The sequence below is a fragment of the Pristiophorus japonicus genome, chromosome 11 (assembly GCF_044704955.1).
Source record: "Pristiophorus japonicus isolate sPriJap1 chromosome 11, sPriJap1.hap1, whole genome shotgun sequence".
NCBI classification, from domain to species: Eukaryota; Metazoa; Chordata; class Chondrichthyes; family Pristiophoridae; genus Pristiophorus; species Pristiophorus japonicus.
In genome coordinates this window covers 134,924,824-134,949,271 of record NC_091987.1, presented here as the reverse complement: position 1 = coordinate 134,949,271, position 24,448 = coordinate 134,924,824, and the positions used below count along the sequence as shown (strand labels likewise).

Genomic DNA, 24,448 nt, shown 5'->3' with positions numbered 1-24,448 from the left:
TGGCCTCGTATGTTTCTCCTCCCTCACAAACAAACCAAGTGGGTGTCACTGTTGTGGGATCCCTCGGGGAGGTAGCCACGGCAGCAGTGGGTGGTGTGTATACACTGAGATGTGGGTAGTTGTGCGGTGGTGGACAGGGCCACAAGACTGGGTGGGCTCCTTGTCCACCAATTGGGATGAGGGTCAGGTCATCCCAGGGTTTGCCAGGGAAGCTGGAGGGTATTGGCCTCATGCTCCTGGTGTTGGCTCTGGTGGCCAGGGGCTGTAGGGCTGGTCTGATGCCGGTTGCCATTGGTGGTGGCTGGGCTGCCCATTGACCACTGTCCCTGTAGTGGGTCTGCTCCCACTGCTTGTGTATGTGTCCTGCAAGGGGCATCACATTCGTTCCAAAGGTCGAGGCTACATGGTCAGGGATTCCATTGGCATCAGCATGGTTCCTGTAGGACCCAATGTCCTTTGGCAGTGTCCTACCGGTATTCATGACACCTTGGCTCTGATCACACATAGTCGACCCTGGATTACACATTCTAGCATTTGCATCACTTTTGGGTGTCCTGGTTTCAACAGAAATGGTGACATTAGGCATTTCACAATCTCTATCATTACTGTTAAGCATAATAAATTTGTTGTTAACCTTACTGACACCTGCATTCATATCATTAGTCACATTAGTTAAACCAGCATCACAATTCATTGTTACATTGCATACATTTTCATACTTGCACCCTTTAATCGCATCTTTAGCTTTAAAGTCCATGGAATCAAATAGTTGAAACTTCCCCTTTAAATTTCTTTGGTTACCGGTCTCCTTTAAGGGAGCCTTCAAATCCGATTGGCCGCTCGGTGTCATGTGATGCTCCTCCATGCTCACTGGTGGCATGGCGGCGGCCATTTTGATTACAAGTGTTTCTCCTTGTGCTGCTGGTGCTGCAGCCATTTCCTGGCTTTCCTGCAGGAGGGTTGTGGTGGTCTTTTCTTCCACAGGGCCACTTCGCCTGATGTGGACCTGGTTCATCCAATTCCTGCCCAGCAGCGTGGGACCTTTGCCAACTACAATCCACAGGGGGAGTTTGTTCAACACGCCGCCCTGGGAGACCTGGACGTCTACGCTGCCAACCATTTGGATTTTACCTTTGGTGTAGGTGAGCTGCTTTGCCTGGACAGGGGACAGTTTTGATCGGGTGGCAGGATTCATCCAAATTTTTTCAAAGGTCATTTGGCTCATCACAGACTGGCTCGCCCCTGTGTCGATTTCCATGGAAACAGGGACCCCCTCGATGTCCACTTCCATTGTCCACGGAGAACTTTCGGTGGAGCAGGTAAAGATTCCATATTCTATTTCCAGGGTTTGAGCAACTTCAGCATCATCTGTGTCAGAGCCCGGTTGATCAGCCAACTCAGAGACGCGGTGAGTAAAGCGTTTTCTGCACATTCTCTGAAGGTGCCCTTTCTCTTTGTAGCCTTTGCATGCATAGTCTTTGCAGTGGCACTGGTGAGCCCTGTGGTTTCCTCCACAGCGCCATCATGGGGCCATCCGGTTTGCCCCATGTGGCACACTCAGGGTTGCGGGAATCGGGTAGCATTTCTGCCTTTAGAAGTATCCATGCGGTGCCTGTTTAGAGTCCTGGGTCAGTATTCGCCTGGAGTCGCCAACTGAAACCATGTAGGCCTGGCTCACTTGGATTGCTTTCTGCAGGGTGACCATGAAGTCAGCCGAGAGCAATTTGTGTAGGAGGCCTTCGTGGCTGAGTCCGATGACAAATATGTCCCTTAGTGCTTCATTAAGGTGGTCGCCAAAAATCACACGGTGCAGCTAGTTTTCTTAAGCATGCAGCATACTTGGCAATTTCTTGGCCCTTAGGTCGCCAGTAAGTGTAGAACCGGTGCCTGGCTGTGAGGATGCTTTCTTTCAGTTTTATTTGTTCCTGTATGATTGTTACAAGTTGCTCATAGCTCTTGGCGGTTATCTTCTCCGGGGCTAGTAAGTCCCTGATGAGACCGTAGATGGTGGGCCCACAACTGCTAAGCAGGATGGCCCTGCGTTTGTTCGGTAGTGTAGCCGGTGTGTCCCCGTCCAGGTCGTTGGCTATAAAGAAATGTTCCAATCTTTCCTCAAAAGCATTCCAATCTTCCCCCTCTGTAAATTGCTGGAAGTTGTTGAGGTTAGACATGTTGAGTGTGTAGTTCGTGACCTCGTATTCCCATCGTCAGTTGTAGTGTATGTAGGCACCTTTAGTAATGACTCCACGAGGCAGGGTATGATAGTTAAACTGTGTAGACCTGTAGTCCTTTATTTGCAGCTACTGAGTGATGACAACAAGCTGTGAGTTCCCTTTTATGCTGGGTTACCTGCCGTGTGCAGACAATCCCTAGGTCTCCAGCAGCAGCACCCTCTGGTGTACCGGTAAGGTGTGTGCAGTATAAGGGTACATTCAATGTGGCATAACAGTGTTACAGAAATCACACAGTAAGCAGGCATGCATACACAACACTTTCAATTACATGAAAATTTTTATTGGCTGCGAGCAAATCAACCTCTCCTGCCCAGAAAGTGAACAATCAAAAGTGTGGCGTCTCATTCCTTCAGCTTGTGTATTCAGTCGGTGAGCGTCGTTCGGAGAGGCAGCGGGAGATCGAGCAGTGTCGGTGTGCTGTGGTAATCTAACCACAGCGAACATGTTCCGAATTCGGACCTGCCGCATACTTCCTCAGGCTCAGTGACGCCGATAACTCATCTCAGCATCTTCCTTTTGTGGGGTTAGCTCGCTCTGTCCTTGATCTACTTGTACCACAGCACAACACAGGGGTTATAACTGAAACTCCGTCCCCTCGATCGGGATGTCTATGGCTTATGTGGGGGTTGGCACACTCTGACCTAGATCTACTTCGACCACAGCACAGCCCAGAGGTTATAACGCGAACCGTCACCCCCCGTCACCTTGATTGGGATGTCTATGACTTTTGCACATGTGTTTTCAGTTTCTCTAAAGGCGAACCACAGTAACACTGGATGATGGGATGTCTGGTTGAATCATTAGCTGCTATATTCCATAGTAAGGTGAACATATAGAGCAAATTCACTTGGTTCAATTGGTACAACTTATTTCCACGTCATAACATGAAAATGACAAATGCGCTATGCCACCCTTTAAGCAGAGCAACTCTCCTACATCCTGACTGTCTCGGCCTGCCTCTTCTGGGGCTGTTTGCCTCAGCCACAGCTTCTGTTGCAACAATCAGGTTGTTTTTTCAGGTGTCTGACATTTATTTCCCAACTGATCACAATCAAAAAGATCAAAAGCCTTCCAGCCCAACGGTTCGAGTGTGAGCAGTGAGGAGAGCAGCCATCAACTTGAGCTCTTGCCTGGAGAGCCCTGAGACCAGCCCAGGAAGAGAAGGAGGGAAGGGGCTTCACCACCAACTTTTATCCAGAGGGAGAGGAGGAAAAAGCAGAAAACTTTTCAACATTTTTACCATTCTGCAAAGAGTTGGAGAGAGGGGGAAAAGACAAACAACATCCAGTGTGGAAGGAGGGAGACTCTACATTTCTACAGGTGGGTGTGGGTGCATTTCCCAAAAAGACTTTGTTGTATCGGTGGGGGGAGGAAAGAAGACCACTGAGGGCCGGAACATCGCGGGGGGTGTGTGTGTGTGGAAGTGTGTGTGGGGGCCTTGCTACAACTAGGCCCCACACAAAACTGAACCCCCCCCCTCCCCCTAATTGCCTAGCCTGGGATAGCTGGAGCTACCAGGCTGAAGATTGTTTAATCACCCTATTAACATCGTTAGGAGTGTGTGCCTGGTGGCTCTAGCTGCCCCAGGTGAAGACGTCTTCTCCCCCCACCTGAAGACCAATCCAAAGACTGTGTTTGTGTGTTTTTGCCATCTGGGGAGTGCACCCACCCACAGCTGCGAGGGGAGACCTGCCCTCACAGTTCCCCCCTTCCCACCCCCCTCTCTCTTTCTCTGTTACTCTCTGTTTCTCCCCTCTCTCTCTGAGAGCCCTTCCTCCTAATTTTTCAAAAAAAAAACCAAACAAACAAAACAATTGAGACAACTGAGCAGAGGGAGAAAGGCCCCTCCCCAATTGCCAACTAGGGGAGAGGTACCTCATTAAGGGCTCCTCTGCTCAGTCTAATCAAACGAGGCCAATTAAGACCATTAAGGCCTGTGACTTTGGGGTGGGTGTAGCCCTTAAAGGGACCCCGTGATGGCGACCGCTTCCACGGCACCTCCTGCGCCACCCGCTGCCCTGCCACCTTTCAGACTTATAACCAGGAAACACGGGGTCAAGAGCTACACTCACCCCACAATGAGCATCGAGGAGTGCGTGCGGGCGATGGCTGGGGTAGTCGGCCCCTCGGCCATTGTCGCAGCCTCCAAGATGTCTGGGAAGGCCGTGTTCTTCCTGGGGTCGGAGCGAGCGGTGTCCCTGGCCCTCGAAAGGGGGCTCACGGTGGGCGGGACGTTCCTGCCGGTGGATCCTCTCGAGGCCACCGCGCAGAGGGTCATCGTGTCGAACGTCCCGCCCTTTGTTCCCGCTGAGCTCCTCCTCCCTCACCTACAACAACTGGGGGAGGTAAGGTCAGGGATCAACCCCATACCGCTCGGCCTCAGGGAGAACAGCCTGCGCCACGTGTTCTCCTTCCGCCGCCAGCTCTTTGTCCGGCTGGCGCGGGAGGAGACGACGGAGGGAAGTTTTAATGTGGTGCACGAGGGGACTGCCTACCGCGTCTTCTGGACGTTGGACGGCGTGCGGTGCCATGCCTGCAGGGAGGTGGGGCACGTTCGCAAGAACTGCCCCGCCTCCAAGGCCGCCAAACCACCGAAGGCGGCCAAGGCTGGCGCCGCCGCCACCCCTCCCCCTAGTTGCGTCCGCGTGCCGGGAGCCGTAGGTGCGCGGACATCGTCGGGGGCCTTTGTTTTCAGGGCCTCCGGCGGGGGGGAGGGAGAGCGTCCGACCGGAAAGAAGGCGCGGAAGAAGGCAAAACATCCAGAGGCGGGTCCCCTCGGTGCGCCGGAAAGTTTGACCACCGCGCTCAGCCCAACCCAGTCACCGGCGAGCGCGGGGTGCCCTGAGCCCGTGCCCGAGCCCTTGACCAATACCGCAGAGGGGCTCGGGCGAGGGCAAGATAAGGAAAAGGGGGGTGCGGAGCGGGAGGCCTCGGCAGACATGGAGGTCTCCCTGCTTTCGCGCACCCCCAGGAACAAAAAGAGGCACCGCCCCAATGAGGCGGAGAGGGAACAACATCCCTCCGCGGAGGAGGCGGTGCCCGCCGCGTGTCCCGTGTCCCCCACCAGCGCTCCCAAATTGCGCTGCAGGCGCGAAGAGTCTGTCCCCGGGGAGGGTGAGGCAGTCGAGGCTGCCCAGCCGCTGCCTCCTGGGGATGGAGTGGAAGATCTGCCTGTCGTGGGGGGCGTGGGGCCAGCGGAAGAATGCATTGCCGCCGGGCCGGGCGTCCCGGGGACTGAGGCGGGCGGGGCCGAAAAGGCCGAACTTGAGCCCGCCCAGCCAATACCCAACTTCCCCCGGGAGTCGCTCGACCCGGCAGAAACACAATTTATTGATTTTAATGAAACTGTAGATGCTGGGCCGGGGGGTGGCAGCGGGGAGGGGGAGGAACACCCACCCTCGCCTCTTGCTGTGGAGCTGGAGCACTTGGAGAGCCTGGGGATTTCCTATGGCCGGGTCTCTCCTTGTTCCCCGGTTCCTGGGGCGGAGGGGGAACCCCTTCCGCTGTCATTTCCCGACCCAGCACCATTTTTAAAAGAGCCCAGTGGGGACTCCTCTGCCGACGATCCTGGGGGTGGGATCGGGGCAGAGCCAGGGCCGGTTGGAGCGGCCGGTTCATTTGCCGTACCTTGTGCGGTCAATGGGCCGGCTGCTGGCAGCCACCTCCCGGAGGAGGACGGGGACTCGGTGGGGGACGCGGGTGAAGACCTAGAGACCACCGCCAGCGAGGCGGTGGATCTGCTTGCGGCCGCCGCCGAGACCATCCTCATTCCTGCAAAGGAACTCCGGGACTTTTTGGCCCAGAGCCGGGGTCGCTGCAACCAAGCCCGACTGGCCCTGGAAAAATGGTCCGAGCTAGAGCTGATCAAGGGGTCCGTCCGCGCCGCCGTCAAAACCTTGGCCGCGGGCGGGCCCTTGACAAAGGCGCAACACCTTGAGCTGCGCGAGCTCGAGGGACTCCTCGCTGGGCTGCGGAGGGAGCGGAGTTCAACAAAAGACTCCGCTCCCTCCCCCACAATAGGTTAAGGTAGAGGTTGCACTATGCTTTTGCCATGAAGATAACCATAGCCAGCCTCAACATCAACGGCGGCAGAGGGGCACGCCGTAGATTTGACAATTTTTCGCTCCTGCGGGAGGGGAAATATGCGGTGTGCTTCCTGCAAGAAACCCACACCGTTCCGGGAGACGAAGCCACGTGGCTCCTGGAATGGCAAGGAGAGGTCCGCATGAGCCACCTCACCGCCATTTCTAGTGGGGTGGCCATCTTGCTGGGCCCGCATTTTCAGCCGGAGATCTTGGGGGTCGAGGAGCCCGTGCCAGGCCGCTTGCTGCACGTAACGGTTCGCCTGGGGGACGTGCCGCTCCATCTCGTGAACGTGTACGCCCCTCAGCCCGGCCCGCAGCAAACGCGCTTCTTTGAAGAGGTGTCCGCTCTTCTTGGCTCCGTCGACGTCGGCGACTGCATTGTCCTCGGGGGGGATTTTAACTGCACCCTCGAGGCGAGGGACCGCTCCGGTGCATGACGGCGATGGAGAAGTTGAGGGACCTGGTCGGGTCCTTCGACTTGGTGGATGTCTGGCGAAATCTCCACCCCGACTCCAGCGCCTTTACTTGGGTGAGGCCTGGAGTTGGATGGTCTAGAGTCGACCGCCTTTACGTGTCTCGGGCATACGTTTCCTGCGTCCCGGCGGCCTCCATGCGGCCGGTGCCGTGTTCGGACCACCACCTGGTGTGGGCGGAGCTCGCTTCGCTCCGCGCGAGGAAGGGGTCCGCGTACTGGCACTTTAACAACCGGCTGCTGGAGGACGTGCGGTTCCAGGACTCGTTCCGTCGATTCTGGTCCGACTGGAGAAGGAAGCAGGGGGGCTTCCCCTCCTTGAGGCTATGGTGGGACGTGGGCAAGGCTCACGTCCGCGTCTTCTGTCAAGAGTACGCGAGGGGGTCGACCAAGAGGCGGGCGGCCAGAGTCGGGCGCCTAGAAAAAGAGGTGCTCGACCTGGAAGCCCGTCTCGGTCAAGTCGTCCAGGACCCGGCCCTGCGGGCGGTGTACGAAGCGAAGAAGGCCGCGCTGAAGGACCTGCAGCTCGTCGGGTCCCGAGGCGCGTTCGTGAGGTCGCGGATCCGGTTCCTGCGGGATCTGGACCGCGGCTCCCCCTTCTTCTACTCGCTGGAAAAAAGGCAGAGTGTCCGTAAGCAGCTCTTGACGCTGCTGGCCGACGACGGCTCTCTCGTCTCGGATCCGGAGGGCGTCAACAACAGGGCCCGTGAATATTACGGGGCTCTGTTCTCTCCGGATCCGTCCAGCGAGGAAGCGCGTAGAGTTTTGTGGGAGGACCTGCCGAAGGTCAGCCCGGAGGGCGCCGAAAATCTGGAAGCTCCGCTAAGCCTGGCGGAGCTGACCGGTGCCTCGCCCGGCTCTCGAGGGGAAAATCCCTGGGGCTGGACGGGCTGACCGTGGAGTTCCACAGGGCGTTCTGGGACGTCCTGGGGAGCGACTACGCGCGGGTCCTGGGGGAAAGTCTGGCGACCGGGGTGATGCCCCTCTCTTGGCGCAGGGCAGTCATCGTCCTGCTGCCTAAGAAGGGCGATCTCCGCCTCCTTAAGAACTGGCGCCCGGTCTCCCTCCTCAGCACGGACTACAAAATCTTCGCCAGGGCGATGTCTGCTCGCCTTGGTGCCGTGCTGGACCACATGATCCACCCCGACCAGTCCTACACGGTCCCGGGCCAGACAATCCACGATAACATCCATCTGGTCCGGGACCTCATCCATTGTTCCCAGGAGGCTGGTCTGTCGGTCGCCTTCCTATCCCTCGACCAAGAGAAGGCGTTCGACAGGGTGGATCACGACTATCTGCTCGGAACTCTGCGCGCTTTCGGGTTCGGGACGCATTTCGTCGCCCGGATCCGACTTCTGTACGCCGCCGCGGAGTGTCTGATTAAGGTTAACGGGTCCTTGACGGCGCCCCTTCGCTTTAGGAGAGGCGTGCGCCAGGGATGCCCCATGTCCGGCCAGTTATACGCCATTTGCGTGGAGCCTTTCCTGCGCCTCTTGCGGACGAGGTTGACGGGACTGGCTCTGCAAGGGCCGGGCGTGGAGGTCGTCCTCTCGGCTTACGCCGATGACGTGCTCCTCGCGGTAGAGGATCCCGCTGACCTGCGGAGGATGCGTGAGTGCCAGGAGATTTACTCGGCCGCGTCCTCCGCCAGGATCAACTGGGAGAAATGTTCCGGACTCCTGGTGGGTCAGTGGCGGGTGGACTCCCTGCCGGAGGAGCTCAGGCCTTTTGCCTGGAGCACGACCCATCTCCTCTATCTGGGAGTCTACCTTAGCCCCGACGAGGGAGCCTGGCCGGCGAACTGGCAGGAGCTGGAGGCCAAGGTCGCCGCTCGCCTAGGGCGCTGGACAGGACTGCTCCGAGTGCTGTCCTACAGGGGTCGAGCGCTAGTCATAAACCAGCTGGTGGCCGCAATGTTGTGGTACCGGCTGGTCACTTTGACCCCTCCCCCTGCGTTTGTCGCCAAGATACAGAAGAAGCTGGCGGACTTCTTCTGGAACAACAGGAAGCACTGGGTCTCTGCTGCGGTCTTGAGTCTCCCGCTTGAGGAGGGCGGTCAGTCGTTGGTGTGCGTCAGCGCCCAGCTCGCGACTTTCCGTCTTCAGACCCTGCAGAGATACCTTTACGTCGAGCCCCCTCCTAGGTGGTGTGCTCTGGCGAGGTATTTCTTCCGCCAGCAGCTCAACCTCAATTATGACATGCAGCTCCTGTTTGTGAACTTGGGGGGTGCCAGGACCGCCCTCCGGGAGCTGCCTGTCTTTTACAGGGAACTCATCAGGGTCTGGAACAAAGTCTCCACCAAGCGCAGCTCTCCGCCGGCTGGAGTGGCGGCCGTCCTGCAGGAACCGCTGCTCGGGAATCCGTACCTCCACGGCCGAGGTTTTATGTGGCGGTCGGAAGAGAGGGCTGTGGCTGGTGAGGTGACCAGGGTCAGGGACCTGCTCGATGGCGGAGGAGCGGGCTGGATGGCGCCAGACACGCTGGCGCGGCGCCTAAATTCTGCCAACGTCCGCCACGCGGCCGATGCCATCGAGTCGCTAAAAACAGCTCTGGGCCCTGACTCCGTTAGGTGCATCGAGGAGGCTCAAGCACGTGGGGAGATCCCGTCCGAACTGACCCCCGTCCGGACGGAATTCCTCATCGGCGCCAAACCCCGGAACCTCCCTCGGGGGCCGGCGCCTCACAACTTGAGCCGCCTCGGGGAAATCCCCTCCGTGCCTTTCAGTTCCGCGCGGAGGGGTTTCCTGTACGGGCTGCTCCTGCACACCCTCAACTTTGCCATCCTCGCCGGCCGTCCGGACACGCCATGGCGTACCATCTTGCCGTCCGGAGAAGGCGGGGGTCCCCGATGGAGGGCACTCTACGCAGGGGTCCTCCCACTATTCATCGGGGACTTGGCCTGGAGGGTGGTGCACGGAGCAGTGCCGTGCAATAAATTTTTAAGCCGGTTCACGGACTCCCAGGCCGCCTGTAATTTCTGCGGTCTGGAGGAGTCCGTGTTCCATGTTTTTATTGAGTGCACAAGGTTGCAGCCCCTGTTCCATTATTTGAAGGGGCTGCTCCTGAAATTCTGGCTGCACTTCAGTCCCACACTCCTGATCTTTGGGCACCCTGTGCGGAGGGGAGCGGGTAGGTCCGAAGGCCTCCTCGTAGGACTGCTCCTGGGCACGGCCAAGGGTGCCATCAGCTGGTCCAGGCAGCGGGCGGTCGAGGGGGTCGTTCAACCTGACTGCCTGCCTCTCTTCTGCTCTTACATCCAGGGTGTCCTTGGAGATGGAGCACGCGGTGTCCACCGGTACGCTCGCGGCCTTCCGCGAGAGGTGGGCACCGGAGGGACTGGAGTGCATCATCACGCCCGGCAACCAAATTTTAATTTGATTTTACGTTTTTTTTAAGTTTAATTTGTCTTAATTGCCGGTGCTTTTAGTGTCCCCCTTCCCTTTTATAGGGGGCACTGGGGAAAATTGTGATTTTAGTGCCCAAAAAAAAAAAAAAAAAAAGGAAAACACAAAAAAAAAAGGGCCTTGTAAATGTCTGGAGTATCACCCAGGTCGGGTGGCACCGTTTAATGTTTTTTATGTTTTGCAGGTAAACTCAAAAGAGTTTCATCAAGTAGTGCCAAGGGATTATTTACATACATGTGAACAGACAGGATACCGGTTTAACATGTAGGCACCTCTCACAGCTTAATGTGTCTGAAACAGTAACATTCACTCCAGTTCTTTTCTAACCAGGTGTGTCCCATTCATTTGGAGTGAGAGTCACTCGTTTCATTTAAAAATGTAACCTATTAATGTGTCTCACTCTTAAAAAGGATGTCAAGGCCTTGGAGAGGGTGCAGAGGATATTTACCAGAAAGGTACCAGGGATGAGAGACTCCAGTTATGTGGAGAAACTGGGATTGTTCTCCTGTGAGAAGGTTAAGGGGAGATTTAATAGAGATGTTTAAAGTTATGAGAGATTTTGATTGAGTAAATAAGGAGAAACTGTTTCCACTGGTAAAGTTTATTGTAAAGAGTGCGTAATTGTAAATGTATTTTTCTGAAACAGGTATTATTTCAACTTTCCTTCACGTCCATCCTTTTGGAGCCAGCGTTGAATATTTACGATCTTACCTGCAGCGGCTAGATGCCAAGGTAAAATATAAGGTTAAACCTTACAAATTCATGGTCCTGGAAGTCGGGTGTGGAGGTCAGTGGACCCCACAGGATTACGTGTTCATTTCCCGCGAGGCGACAAACATCCAGAAGTGAATTCCTGACGGAATGGTCAAAGTTATTGGAAAGGTCAAAGTGAGCATTTGTGGCAGAGTCTAGCTAGGACAATATTGGGCTCCCCCCTCCCCAGCTTCAATAGCTGCTTAAAGAATTATTCAATTGGATTTTTAATATTCTGTCTATGTTCAAAAATACTTTCCACTTTTTTTTTTCTTTGAAAAATGATTTGCTGTTTCAATGTAGAATAATTTTTGTAATCTCTGTGGTACAGTTTATTTTGGTCCCATAATTAGATATCTTCCTTTTAAGAGAAGTACTGTGCAAATTTGTTGCTGTGGCAACATTGGTTTCTGCTCCTTGAGCAGCTCGGAATCTAATTGCAGTGATACAAAGTGCGGTGCTGAGGCAAGATGCAGCGGCCCTGATAGTCGGGATTTATCGGCCTTCAGAACCAGTACGGGGACAGACCAAGTCTGTCCTTCAGAGGCTGAGTCAGCTCCCCACAGCTCTGTTCTCACCTCTGGCTTGGAAACCTTAACCAAACAAGCTTCATCTCGGGAAAAAACCAGAGAGAGAAAGAAAGATTACTTTCCCTTCAAATTATTGTTCCAATTCACATTCATCTGATTTATTTTTAATTGACTAAGAAGCAAACATTAGCAAAAGCGAGAGGACATCCATGAGGAATTGGTGAATTCCAATGGCATCCCATGAGTCAGGAAGAGCACATCATTTATGAATGCTGAAGCCACAAGAGGGAAATGAAATGTTTCTCCTGAGTGGGGTCTTACCCACCGAGTATTCTATTTATACCGCACATTTAATCTTTATTCTACCAAGCAATGACGGGTGTTGCTGAACAGATGTAGGTGACCACTTTAAGAGCACCAACTTTATACTTTACTTCAAAAAGTAATCATTTTGTGGAGGTTAATGCAAGTGTAGAGGACGTGGTCATGCTCCTCATAATCAACCAAGATAGCTTTCACCTCTCTTCTGAGGCGCTTGGATGGCAAATTGAAAGTCCCACGAGAGGCTCAGCAAAGTCATCTGTTTCAGCCCGAGAGATAAGGCAGTGTTACTATCGGTCCCAGAGCTAATGAACTCATTTAGTGGCTCAAACATGTACACATACTCACTGAAGCAGACTTGTCCAGTCATGTAGATATTACAAATGCTGGCACTGAACACTAGGATCCAGGCACATGCCTCCTCAGGCAACAGTGCCTTCTATATGTTACACGCAGTATTTAGTCATGAGGATGAAAAGCTTCATTGACTCCTTACCCAAGAATATTTTTAGGGTACCAGTACTTGGATTCTAAAACTTCATCCCTATTTTTGCGATTTCCAATATGGGGGCCCAAGAGGCTGTGGGGAAGGAGCAGAAAATGGTTTGAGTAACTGTTTTCTTCTGACAATTCATAACAATTATATTAGACTGGAGTTAAAGGGACATAATGACATCAATTAAGCCCTGCCTCATTCACAAATCCACCATTTTAGAATGTGTAGGCCTGATGTAGCAGCCTAAACATGTTTCCCTGAGAGTGTGTGGTCGGGGAGTGAGGAGATTATCCACTCTGCTCTTCTCTCACTGCTCCCTGCTACATGGGAGAGATGTCAACGCCACATGAGGAGCTCTGTGATTCCGGTTGGCATTGCAAGTGTTGCCAGCTGCACAGTGAGTGTGAGGGTGTCTGAATTCTGTGCGGGATTTACAACAATGCTGGTGCTGGGGTCTGGGAGCTCTGGACTTTAACCTCTGGCGTGGACTTTCCCCTGCAGATATCTTCGGGGGAAATTGAGATCCTTCTCTTACAACTGCCACACATGTTTCAACAAGAGTTCACCGGCGTCGGAGCCTCGCTGGAGAAAAGGTGGAAGTTCTGCGGTTTCGAAGGAATTAAAACAGTCAGCCAATCAGCCTGAAATGATGCTCCGCAAAAGAAAATATAGATTTCCTATTCCATTTCAGGTTTATGCATCAGTGAGCATGAAATCTGGTGATTATGAAGAGGATTAAAGCCGCAAAACTACCCAAGCTCGAGGTCTAATTCCTACATCTGTTGTATCTCTGATGACTGAAAACTTATCTGTACCCCGGTTACCGACCTGTGTCAGAATATGATGGCTCTACTTTGTTCTTCATCAAAAAAACTCGTTATCTGACTTCTACCCATGGCTGCAACTGCTCCAGAATGAGGGGGAAAGGCGGGATAGCAGGGGCGGGGGGGGGGGGGGCTGGTGGCATTATTTGGAAATGTTGTCCACATACCGTGAGGAACACATTTGGAAGGAATTGAAATACCCGAGAGTTATTGTACGTGGAGAGACATTGTATCGCGGTGATCCAGCAAGCGGACCGAGCCGAAAGGTTCAGCCTCGGGGATTGCCGGCACTGAGCGACTAGTGCATGCGGCACAATAGCAAAACGGGCAAAGACGTAAAGCTCGAGAGGCAAGTGGGGCCCAAACTGTTGTGGGATCTTCCCCAGACACAACCCGGGCCCAGGTCTCTGCTCATTGCCAGATCGCTCCATCAGGCTACAGCTGAAATGTGTTTATGGTGCACCAAGGGACGGTGAATCTTCCCCACCCCCTGCCATCCGGCACCTTCACGTCTGCTGCGCCTCGCGGATGGGAAAATATAAATAAATTATTTTTTTGAAAGTTTGAATGATAACCTTTTACCTCACAGTGTGGTCATGTCACCTTCTGTTGACTGCCAGATTGCTCTCGTCTGTCTGAGGAACACTCGGGCGTAGAAATTCCCGGCCGTTAAGGCCGGTTTTGTCGCAGAAATGGCGGCCGGCTCGCTTCCAGCACGGGGAACGGCGGCCGCCATTTTGATGAGAGCCATAGAGCTGCTGTTGACAGCGCTGGCCTCTCGCGTTTAAATAAGCGGAGCATGACGTCAATCGGTGTGCACCGCCTGATTTGACACTATGATCTGCTATTTGGGACATTCTCGCTGTCCATGACGTGCCCTGAATATGCAGAGAAACTGTGTGGAGCAGCCCTGCCGAGACCTGTCACTGCTTCTTAAAGGGCGACGCGCTTCCTTCAGGTATTTTGGATTTCAGCTTTTATTGAAGGAGTGGCTTGGTGCAATAAAAATTGTTAAAGTGTGCAGGAAGTATTGCAGATCGAGTGCAAGGCCTCGTATGGTCAAGGAAGGCCTCTGAGAAGACAGAAAATGCTGGAAATAGTCAGCAGGTCAGGCAGCATCTGGAGAAACAGAGTTCACGTTTCAGGTCGAGCTGCTGCCTGACTTGCTGAGTACTTCCAGCATTTTCTGCTTTTATTTCAGATTTCCAGCATCCGCAGTATTTTTGCCTCTGAGAAGGCGACTTGCTCACAGTCCTGGGGGGCACATGGAGATGAAGCAGAGGCAGCAAAGGGGACAAGCTGCTCGCAGAGGGAAGAGGAAGACGCAGAAGAGGTGGCAACCCAGACAGACCCTTTCTGGCCGAGATATCTGGGATTGAATCAGCCGCCTGCTGTAGCAGTGACCACAACTCCAACTCCCCTTTCAACATTTGTCCCACACCTTACCGTCCCTCTGTTACTGACCATCACAGCGTCCTCTTGGCCTCAATGCTGCAATAAGTCACCTAAAAGCAAACTTTCCAAGCCAACTATATCCATGTATGTATCCACAATGACATGAAGAAATCAACTACTCACCCTTGTACATTCCCTTAGTCACTGTCTTGTGTGAGCCGTTGCCTGTCCTTGTGATGTCACACAGTGTTACCACAGGCTGCAGCATAGCTGGTGGTAGGTGCTGACTTTCATTGGGGGGGTGGGGGGTTACTACAGATGGCCTTGCAGGCTGACCTCAAATAGCTGGTGGCTGGGAGTGTGAAATCGAGTGATAGTGTTTCTTCTTCTTCACGCCCCTCTCCCTCTTCTTAGTCAACCACTGACTGGGCAGGCTGCATTTCTTGAGTGTCTGAAATAAGGAAGGCACAAGGGTGGAATTGTGGTGATGAGAGGGCGGGAAAGCACGAGCTGCAAGCTTACACCATGCACACCTTGTAAATCAGAAGATATTGTGGGATGAGGGGGAAGTGGGATGACATATGGGGATAACATAGGGGAATACCTTGTATTCTTTCAGCCCCGCTGCTGGCCAAGGCCTCAGCCATGTCCCTGCCAAGAATGGCCAGCACCTTCTCCTCCAAGGGGGTGAGGTGAAGCTGGGAATGGGAGATGTGCCTTGTGTTTGGTGCAGATTGTTGGGAGGTGAGTGATTGGGGGCGGGAGACGTGCATTGAGCAATGTGTGAGGCTAGTGGTGCAGTTGGTAGGAGACGACTTTTGAAGATGCATTCACTGACCTTGACCACTGCTCTGAGGACATGAAGCTTCGTTGGGCACTGGAGCCAGGTGGTGGGGGCTAGCACTGCTGTTCATTCTGGAGGGCCTCCTGGCCCCTGTGGGTGGAGGGCCTGACTTGCAGAGGTGACCCCCTGCACAAAGCTGGAGTGCTGCGTGCGAGACCCTGGGTGCCCCTTCCCTGGCTTGCTGAGACATTTGCGTTAGTGCTGAAGCACATTTCCAATTTTTTATATGTGGAAGGCAATTCAGCTTTAAGAGCTGAAGACTGCCATTTCGGAATTATTTTAATGTTTTTTTTTCAGAAAGCAGTTGACCTCGAAGGGCTAAAATCTACCTATTTTAGAATTTTTGTTTCATTTTAAAAAGCGGTTCCCCTTTAAGGGCTCGAGACTGCTTTCTAAAATGACAGGCTAGCTTTAAGACAAAGCTGCCTGGGTCCAGGAGCGCCACGACCACGCTACATTGGGCCGGTGCTGAGAGTACTGCCTGAAACAACACATTGCACGGCAGGTTCTGCGCGCCGATCATTTCAATTAGCAGCAGCCCCACAATAACGGTGCGGCCTGCGCTCTTCTTACAGGTGGGAGTTAACCTCGCCCCGTCGTGGCACCGGCCATTCTCCCTCCACAGTGGATTTCCAGGCCCAAATATCTCAGGACATTCCTTAGGGCTCAGGGCACTTCTCAGATGAGACGTGTAAAAAGGTATCTTTGGGTGGGTTCCAGGCAGCTCGAGGCAAAAGGTCTTTACCCTGAAATTCTGCCCACTTCTCTCAATCTCCTTCAGTTTGTGGGTATCGGGGCTCTGTTACAGGCACCATCAGTGCAGGATGACTATCTTCTATGGGGGACGTCTCAGTACAATATTACACTATTTCACATTCAGCACCAAGCTCCAGAATATGGCAACCAATGTGAAATTGCCTTGATTATCACCTTTTCTTGGTTCGAGAGTTCGACGCTGTAGTAATATTCATATCTGACACACCATGCAGAGAATGGTTATTGAGATAAGTCAGTATGAAGTGAATCAACAAAACCTGCCATCAATTGTGTATTTCTAGTTTTCAAAGTCCTTTGCAAGCAACAGATGGAGAAATATTTGCAAACTGACTGGTGGACATGTGTCCCGTAACCTACACAGAGCAGTTGCAAAAACACGAGAGAGAAATAGAAATGATTGGTGGTGATGTTAGCGGTCCATTGCTCAATGTGTTTCTATCGCATTCCTCAAAGTTATTATCTGTATAAATTAGACAGTGATGTGGTGGGTGGGGGGAGGGGAGGCGTCTCTTTGGTATCGGACTGCCTCCCAGATACCTGGCAATAGAAGTTTAGAAACAAGTCATGTGGGAGGGAAGAATGAGGAGAGGCAATATTAAACATTAGGTGCAGGAAAAGTGAGACCTGGGGTTCCCATACACCAATCTTTGGAGGTGCTGATAAAGCTGTTAAAAAAGCATACAAGATCCTTGGCTTTTTAATTACAGGCATACAGAACAAAAGCAAGGAAGTTATGCTAAACCCTCATAAATCACTGGCTAGGCCTCAAATGGAGTATTGTGTTTAATTCTGGGCACCGCACTTTAGGAACAATGTCAAGGCTTTGAAAAGAAGGTGCAGAGGAGATTTGTTAGCATGGTACCAGAGATGAGTAACTTCAGTTATGTGGAGACACTAGAGGGGTGTTCTCCTTAGAGCAGAGAAGGTTATGGGGAGATTTAATAGAGGCGTTCAAAATTATGAAGGGCTTTGATCGAGTAACATAAGAACATAGGAAATAGGAGCAGAAGTAGGCCATTCGGCAAGTCAGGCAGCATCTCAATCTGAAACGTTAACTCTGTTTCCTTCTCTACAGATGCTGCCGGACCTGCTGGGTATTTCCAGCATTTTCAGTCTTCTCAGAGGCCTTCCTTTACCACAGAAACATGTTCCTCGAAGGGTGGAAGATAGGGAGAAGCCAACTCCATACACAATATAATGTTGGTGTAAAAGTGATAACTGAATTAGCTGCAGGCATAATAAAACATCACTGAGGACATGCCATAGGCAGCAGAACAATTATAGAAAGAAAAACTTGCATTTCTATAGCACCTTTCACGACCTCAGGACATCCCTAAGCACTTTACAGCCCAGTAAGTACTGTTGAGTGTAGTCGCCAATGTTCCGCCCACCAATCAGGACATCTCGCACAGGCTGCGCAGCAAATCTGAAGGGACCACGCACCAAAAATAATTAGAGGGAACATTGATAGTCACTGTTATAGTGTAGGAAACACAGCAGCCAAATTGCGCACAGCAAGCTCCCACATGTGATTCTGATCAGGTAATCTGTTTTTTAGTGATGTTGATTGAGGGATAAATATTGGCCAGGACTCCAGGAAGAACTCTCCTGTTCCTCTGCAAAATAGTGCTGCACCTTTTATGTCCATCTGAGTGGGCAGACGGGGCCTTGATTTAACATCTCATCTGAAAAACGGTACCTCTGACAGTGCAACACTCCCTCAGCACTGCACTAGTGTCAGCCTAGATTACGTGCTGTAGTCAGAGATGAGGGTCCTACCAATTAAGCCATGGCGGACACGTTATAGAATACTATATTATAGCAATTCGAAGCACATCAGGGAGTGTACAACAGGCTGATGAGGAGCTCCAAGGCCTGTGATAGGATCCCAGATAGTCCATGGGATCCTGTAAAACAGTGAGTGCAGTGAACTCGTGTCCTGCCGCTACATATTGAAGCAGGAAAAAGTGACGGCTAACACTTGCAAAGTGTGAGGTAATATATCAAGCTCCCTGATGTCCAGACTGCAGACTGACCCTCCTTATAAATCAGTTGTATGGGATCTTTTTGCCTGAAAATGCTGCTTCATTAATCCACCTTTCTGTCCCTGTCAGGACGCACAGTTTGAGGCTGTGTAGCCCTCGCTCAGCTGACTGGCTGTAAATTGACTCACCTTTTATCATTAGCACTATGAACAGTGAACCGACTGAACTAGCAATAGAGCAGTTCCATATTGTAAAATGACAAGATGCTGTAATGGTCTGTGGAGATCTGTACTGAGAAGCACTTCATGTTTCATTGTGCACAGCACGAAGTACAGGCTCACCATTAATCAAAGTTGCAAGTAAAATATTAAAAGCGCATCAGAAAAGGATGATATTTCATTGGAATTTCCAGAAATTGAATAGTCAAACCTCATTATTAAATGCTGATAAGGCCTCAAAAAAATAATTCATTTAATTGTGAGTTAAGCTCCTCTGCGGACTGGTATTATGGTAGGATTACAGAGTGCGCCCTCGTTAGACCACGGTCGGAAATGAGATGGGTTCCTTACCCCAACATCACCACCACTGACGCACCAGAGCATTGGGACAGGGCAAAGGACTTTTACAAACATGCCTGTAAATAGAAAAGCTGGGTCAACCCTTCCTACCAGCCAGAATCAACCCAGACCTATCAGAGGAGAGAAACAGTGGTGTCAGGAACGCAATGAAGAGGCCAAACCGGGAGATATTTCTGAATCTGTTGGTAACATTGTTTTAAAAACAAATAGACAGCACATGTACGGCATGATACCCTGATTGGAGCAAAGTTTAGACCAGTCTGCATTTGGAATTCCCTGTTAGGGTGCCAGTCATGGCTCATTAGGGACTTGAGCTAGGCCGACACTCCAGTGCAGTACGGAGGGATGCTGTGCTGTCAGAGGTGCCGCCTTTCAGGTGAAATGTTAAAGTGAAGCCCCACGTGTCCACTCAGGTGGACAGAAAAGATCCCATGACACTATATCAAAGAAGAGCAGGAGTTCCTCCTGATGTTCTGGTCAAAATTTATCCTCCAATAAACATCACTAATAGTTGCATGGAAAGAAAGAAAAGGAAGACTTGCATTTATATAGCACCTTTCATGACCTCAGGACATCCCAAAGAGCATCACAGCTAATTAAGTACTTTTGAAGTATATAGTGACTGTTTTAATGGAGGGAATGCAACAGCCAATTTGCACACAGCAAGATCTCACAAACAGCAATTTGATAATGACCACATGATTTTTTTTAGTGTTGTTGGTTGAGGGATAATATTTTCTGGGTCACTGGGGAGAACTGCACTGATCATCTTCAAATAGTGACATGCCATCATTTACATCCACCTGAGAGGGCCTTGGTTTAACATTTCATTTCTGGAGTGGGACTTGAACCTACAATCTTCCAACTTAGAGTTCAGAGTGCTACCACTGAACCAAGGCTGATTGTGTCATGTATGTACATGCTGTTTTTAGCCACCAGATGGTGTCATTGTTGGAGGCCACTGAGCAGCACGGACATGGTGCTGCTCTGGTATAAAAGGCCAGCCATTTTGTGAGTCAAGCACTTTGGGCCTAAATAAAGCAGAGCAAGGTTGTACCTTGCTTAGTTAAAACAGTACTCAATTTGAACCTTCATTGCATACATAACATTTGGCGATGAAAATACAAGAACTTTTGTTTGCAAAATGAGCACGATTGGGTTTTTAGAGCGATTCGTGGAGGGAGAAGATTGGGCAGACTTTGTGAGCCGTTTGAAAGTACTTCATGGCCAACAAAATGAAGGGGGTCGACGATGCAGATTGACGTTGGACCGTGTTCCTCACTGCATGCGGTTCAAAGATCGACAGCCTGATAAAGAATTTACTCGTGCCTAGTGATCCAACAGAGAAAACGTACGAGGAGTTGTGTACATTGGTACGGGAGCACCTCAAGCCAGACGACAGCATCATCATCTCTAGATACAAGTTTTATACACATGTTCGATCAGAGGGCCAGAGCGTGGCGGAATTCATTGCCGACCTGAGACATCTAGTGGGACCATGCAAGTTCGGGACGGTGTTGGCAGACATGCTGTGGGACTACTTCATTATCGATATCAACCACGAGGTGATCCTGCACAAATTTCTGGTGGTGGAGGGGTTGAATTTAAAAGGGGCCATCCAGATCGCTCAACCATGTATGACGATGGACAGGAGTTTAAAGCAAATATCGTTGAAGAACCGAACCTCGGCAAGTAATGTAATTCTTGATTTGACGTTCGACAGAACGGCACATGCAGGGCCTATCCGGCTGCGTTCACGAAACATGTGGGTGCCTAAAGTCCGCCAGCGGGAATGTATCCGACTTCTCCGTGTTGGCGTTGTGGGGGAAATCATCGGCACCAGCAGTGCCAATTTAAGCAATATAGTTGCAAAGGCTATCTGAGAGTGGGGCATCTCCAGCACAAGTGTCCGCAGATTAGCAAGCGAGCTGCGGCACACCACGTGGAGGATGAGAGTCAGAGTACCGCGGATCCGGATACACAATCCGAGATGCCAGAGGAGAAAATGTATGGACTACTCTTTCATAACCAAGAGTATATCAATTTTGATTAATGTGAAGTTTAACTGAATACCGGTATCGATGGAACTGGACACAGGGGCGAGTCAATCGATCATGAACGACAGGGCATTTAATAAGCTGTGGGATACTAAGACTGGGAGGCCCAGGCTGAGCCCTGTTAATGCCAAGCTGCGCACGTACACCAAAGAACTGAGAAAGGTGATTGGCAGTGCACAAATTAATGTGTCGTATAACTGCTGTGGATTGTTCCACGCAATGGCCCAATGCTGCTCAGCAGGAGCTGGTTGGAAAAAAATCAGATGCAACTGGAACGACATAAAGACATTTTCATCGGAGGAAGCTACATGTGCCCAAGTATTGAGCAAGTTCCCCTCGCTGTTCGGACCGGGTATCGGCAACTTCACGGGAGCCAAGGTGCAGATCTACGTGGACTCAGATGCAAGACCCGTCCATCATAAAGCTCGGGCAGTGCCGTATATGATGAGGGAGCAGGTTGAAATCGAACTGGACGTACTCCAGCGTGAAAGGATCATATCACTCGTTGAATTTAATGAATGGGCCAGCCCCATTGTTCCTGTGCTGAAAAGTGATGGCACAGTCAAAATCTGTAGAGACTACAAGGCTCAACAGGGTTTCAAAACAAGATCAGTACCCATTACCGAAGGCTGATAACTTATTGCAACGCTAGCCGGAGGGAAGTCATTCACAAAACTGGACTTGATGTCGGCCTATATGAAGCAGGAGTTGGTCGAGACGTCGAAGAGACTTACGTGTATTAACACGCACAAAGGACTGTTTATTTACCACAGGTGCCCGTTTGGAATTCGCTCGGCTGCAGCAATATTCCAGAGGAATATGGAGTCTACTGAAGTCCGTTCCCAGAACCATCGTGCTCCAAGATGACATCCTGATCATCGGTCGTGACTCCAAGGAACATCTGAACAACCTGGAAGAGATTCTACTGCATTTGGACAGAGTCGGACTCAGACTTAAACACTCGAAGTGTGACTTCATGGTACCGGAGGTCAAATTTGTCATGTATGCAACCCTATGTAACCAGTATCACACTGCCACCAGAGGGCATACCTGTTGGAGTCCCAAGGGATCCCAGCATCCCTTGGGAGCACTGTATATAAGCAGGCCTCCCATGCTGTACCGGCACTCTGGAGTTAGAATAAAGGAGCTAAAGTCGCACTTGCTCATGTCGACAGTACTCTGTTACATTACCTTATTATGAACATAACAACTGGCGACGAGATAAAGAACCATCACGCGAAAATGCAGAGAACTGCTGGTATCCCGGAGAAATTCTCAGAAGAGGATGATTGGGGGGCCTTCGTGGAGCGACTCAACCAATACTTCGTAGCCAATGAGCTGGAAGGGGATGAGAACGCTGCTAAATGAAGGGCGATCCTCCTCACCATCTGTGGGGCAACAACCTATGGCCTCATGAAGAATCTTCTAGCTCCGGTGAAACCAACAACCAAATCGAAAGAAGAATTGTGTACGCTAGTCCGGGAGCACCTAAATCCGAAGTAAAACGTTCTGATGGCAAGGTATCGATTTTATACATGTCAATGGTCTGAACGCCAGGAAGTGGCGAGCTACGTCGCTGAACTAAGACGCCTTGCAGGACATTGCGAATTCAATGGATTCCTTGAGCAATTGCTAAGAGACTACTTTGTGCTTGGCATTGGCCATGAGGTTATCCTTCGCCAAGTATTGACTGTTGAAACACCGAACCTGAGCAAAGCCATAACGATAGCCCAGACATTTATGTCCACCGGCGATAACACCAACAAATTTCACAGTATAAAGAGATTTTGGCAAGTACTATACACAATGTAATGTCGTTTTCAGGCAGGAATGCATATGGCAGAACGTATATGCCTGCAGCTGCACGACCTCAGATGACCCAGAGTCCACCATCAAGCGTTAATGCGAGGCAGTTAACGCCTTGTTGACGTTGCGGTGGTGATCATCGAGCCCATCAATGCCGCTTCAAACACTATGTGTGCAAAGGCTGTGGAACAATGGGACACATCCAGCAAATGTGCCTACGAGCTACAAACCCTGCAAACCACCACATTGCAGAGGAAGATCGATCCATGGCGGATCAGGCTGAGCTAGAGACTCGAACCGAGGAGGCAGAAGTGTACAGGGTACACACCTTCACCACGAAATGTCCACCGATCATGCTAAAAGTCAAACTGAATGGAATTCCAGTTTCCATGGAACTGGACACGGGTGCAAATCAGTCTATCATGAGCAAAAAGTCCTTCGACAGGCTGTGGTGCAACAAGGCACACAGGCCCAAGCTTAGCCCCATTCATACCAAGCTGAGAACTTACACTAAAGAGCTGATCCCTGTAATTGGCAGCACAGCAGTAAAAGTCTCCTATGATGGAGCAGTACACGAACTACCACTATGGATTGTACCAGGAGATGGTCCCACACTGTCCGACAGAAGCTGCCGGGGAAAAATCTGCTGGAACTGGGATGACAGCCGAGCACTCTCGTCCATCGCCGACGCCTCTTGGTTCTGAGCAAGTTTTGTTGTTTGAGCCAGGCATCGGAAGTTTCTCGGGGGCGAAGGTGCAGATCCACTTGGTTCCCGGTACACGACCCATCCACCACAAGACACGGGCGGTGCCATACATGATGTGAGAGAAAGTGTAAATCGAGCTGGACAGGCTGCAGCGAGAAGGCATCATCACGCCGGTGAAATTCAACGAGTGGGCTAGTCCGATTGTTCCGGTTCTCAAGGGCGATGGCACGGTCAGAATTTGAGGGGACTATAAAGTAATGACTAACCGTTTTTTGCGACAGGACCAGTACCCGTTACCCAAGGCAGACGACCTATTTGCAACCCTGGCAGGAGGGAAGACGTTCACCAAGTTGGACCTGACCTCGGCCTACATGATGCAGTAGCTGGCAGAATCTTCGAAAAGCTTCACCTGCATCAACACACAAAAAGGTCTGTTCATCTACAATAGATGCCCATTTGGGATTCAATCTGCCACAGCTATTTTTCAAAGGAACATAGAGAGCCTGCTAAAGTCTGTTCCACGCACCGTGTTTTTCCAGGACGACATATTGATCATGGGTTGGGATATCATCGAACACTTGAAGAACCTGGAAGAGGTTCTAAGTCGGCTCGATCGCGTGGGACTCAGGTTGAAATGCTCAAAGTGCGTTTTCCTGAAGTCGAGTTCTTAGGGAGAAGAATCACGGCAGATGGCATCAGACCCACCGATGCCAAGACGGAGGCCATCAAGAATGCGCCGAGACCACAGAATGTGACGGAGCTGCGGACATTCCTAGGACTCCTCAAATATTTTGGCAATTTCCTACCCGAGTTAAGCACCTTGTTAGAACCCCAACATGTGCTGCTATGCAAGGGAGATGACTGGGTATCGAGAAAATCACAAGAGGCTGATTTTGAGAAAGCCAGAAATCTGTTATGTTCCAACAAACTGCTTGTTCTGTATAACCCATGTAAACCTTTAGTGCTAGCTTGCGATGCGTCTTTATACGGGGTCGGGTGTGAGTTACAACAAGCTAACAAATCGAGAACATTGCAACCGTTCGCCTATGCATCCAGGAGTGTCCAAGGCCGAAAGGGCCTACAGCATAATTGAAAAAGAAGCTCTGGCATGTATTTACGGGGTGAAAAAAATGCACCAGTATCTGTTTGGTCTTACGTTTGAGTTTGAAACTGACCATAAG

The 24,448-nt window shown here is 51.3% G+C and overlaps 1 protein-coding gene and 1 long non-coding RNA gene across 2 annotated transcripts in view; one reads left to right on the top strand and one right to left on the bottom strand.

Moving 5' to 3' along the window:
- Positions 1–13,161, top strand: part of LOC139276310 (ecto-NOX disulfide-thiol exchanger 1-like) — a 493,766-nt gene extending 480,605 nt beyond the window's left edge. Inside the window, exons 13-14 of the mRNA XM_070894110.1 lie at positions 10,842–10,927; positions 12,797–13,161. Of these exons, the coding sequence (XP_070750211.1) occupies positions 10,842–10,927; positions 12,797–12,940 (230 nt within the window). The 3' untranslated portion in view covers positions 12,941–13,161. The remainder of the gene's footprint in view (positions 1–10,841; positions 10,928–12,796) is intronic.
- LOC139276311 (uncharacterized) overlaps positions 1–14,045 on the bottom strand; it is an 84,194-nt gene extending 70,149 nt beyond the window's left edge. The window contains exons 1-2 of the long non-coding RNA XR_011595905.1: positions 13,702–14,045; positions 12,296–12,379 (exon numbers count right to left, since the gene is read on the bottom strand). This is a non-coding gene — a long non-coding RNA (uncharacterized lncRNA). The remainder of the gene's footprint in view (positions 1–12,295; positions 12,380–13,701) is intronic.
- Positions 14,046–24,448: the final 10,403 nt, after the last annotated feature.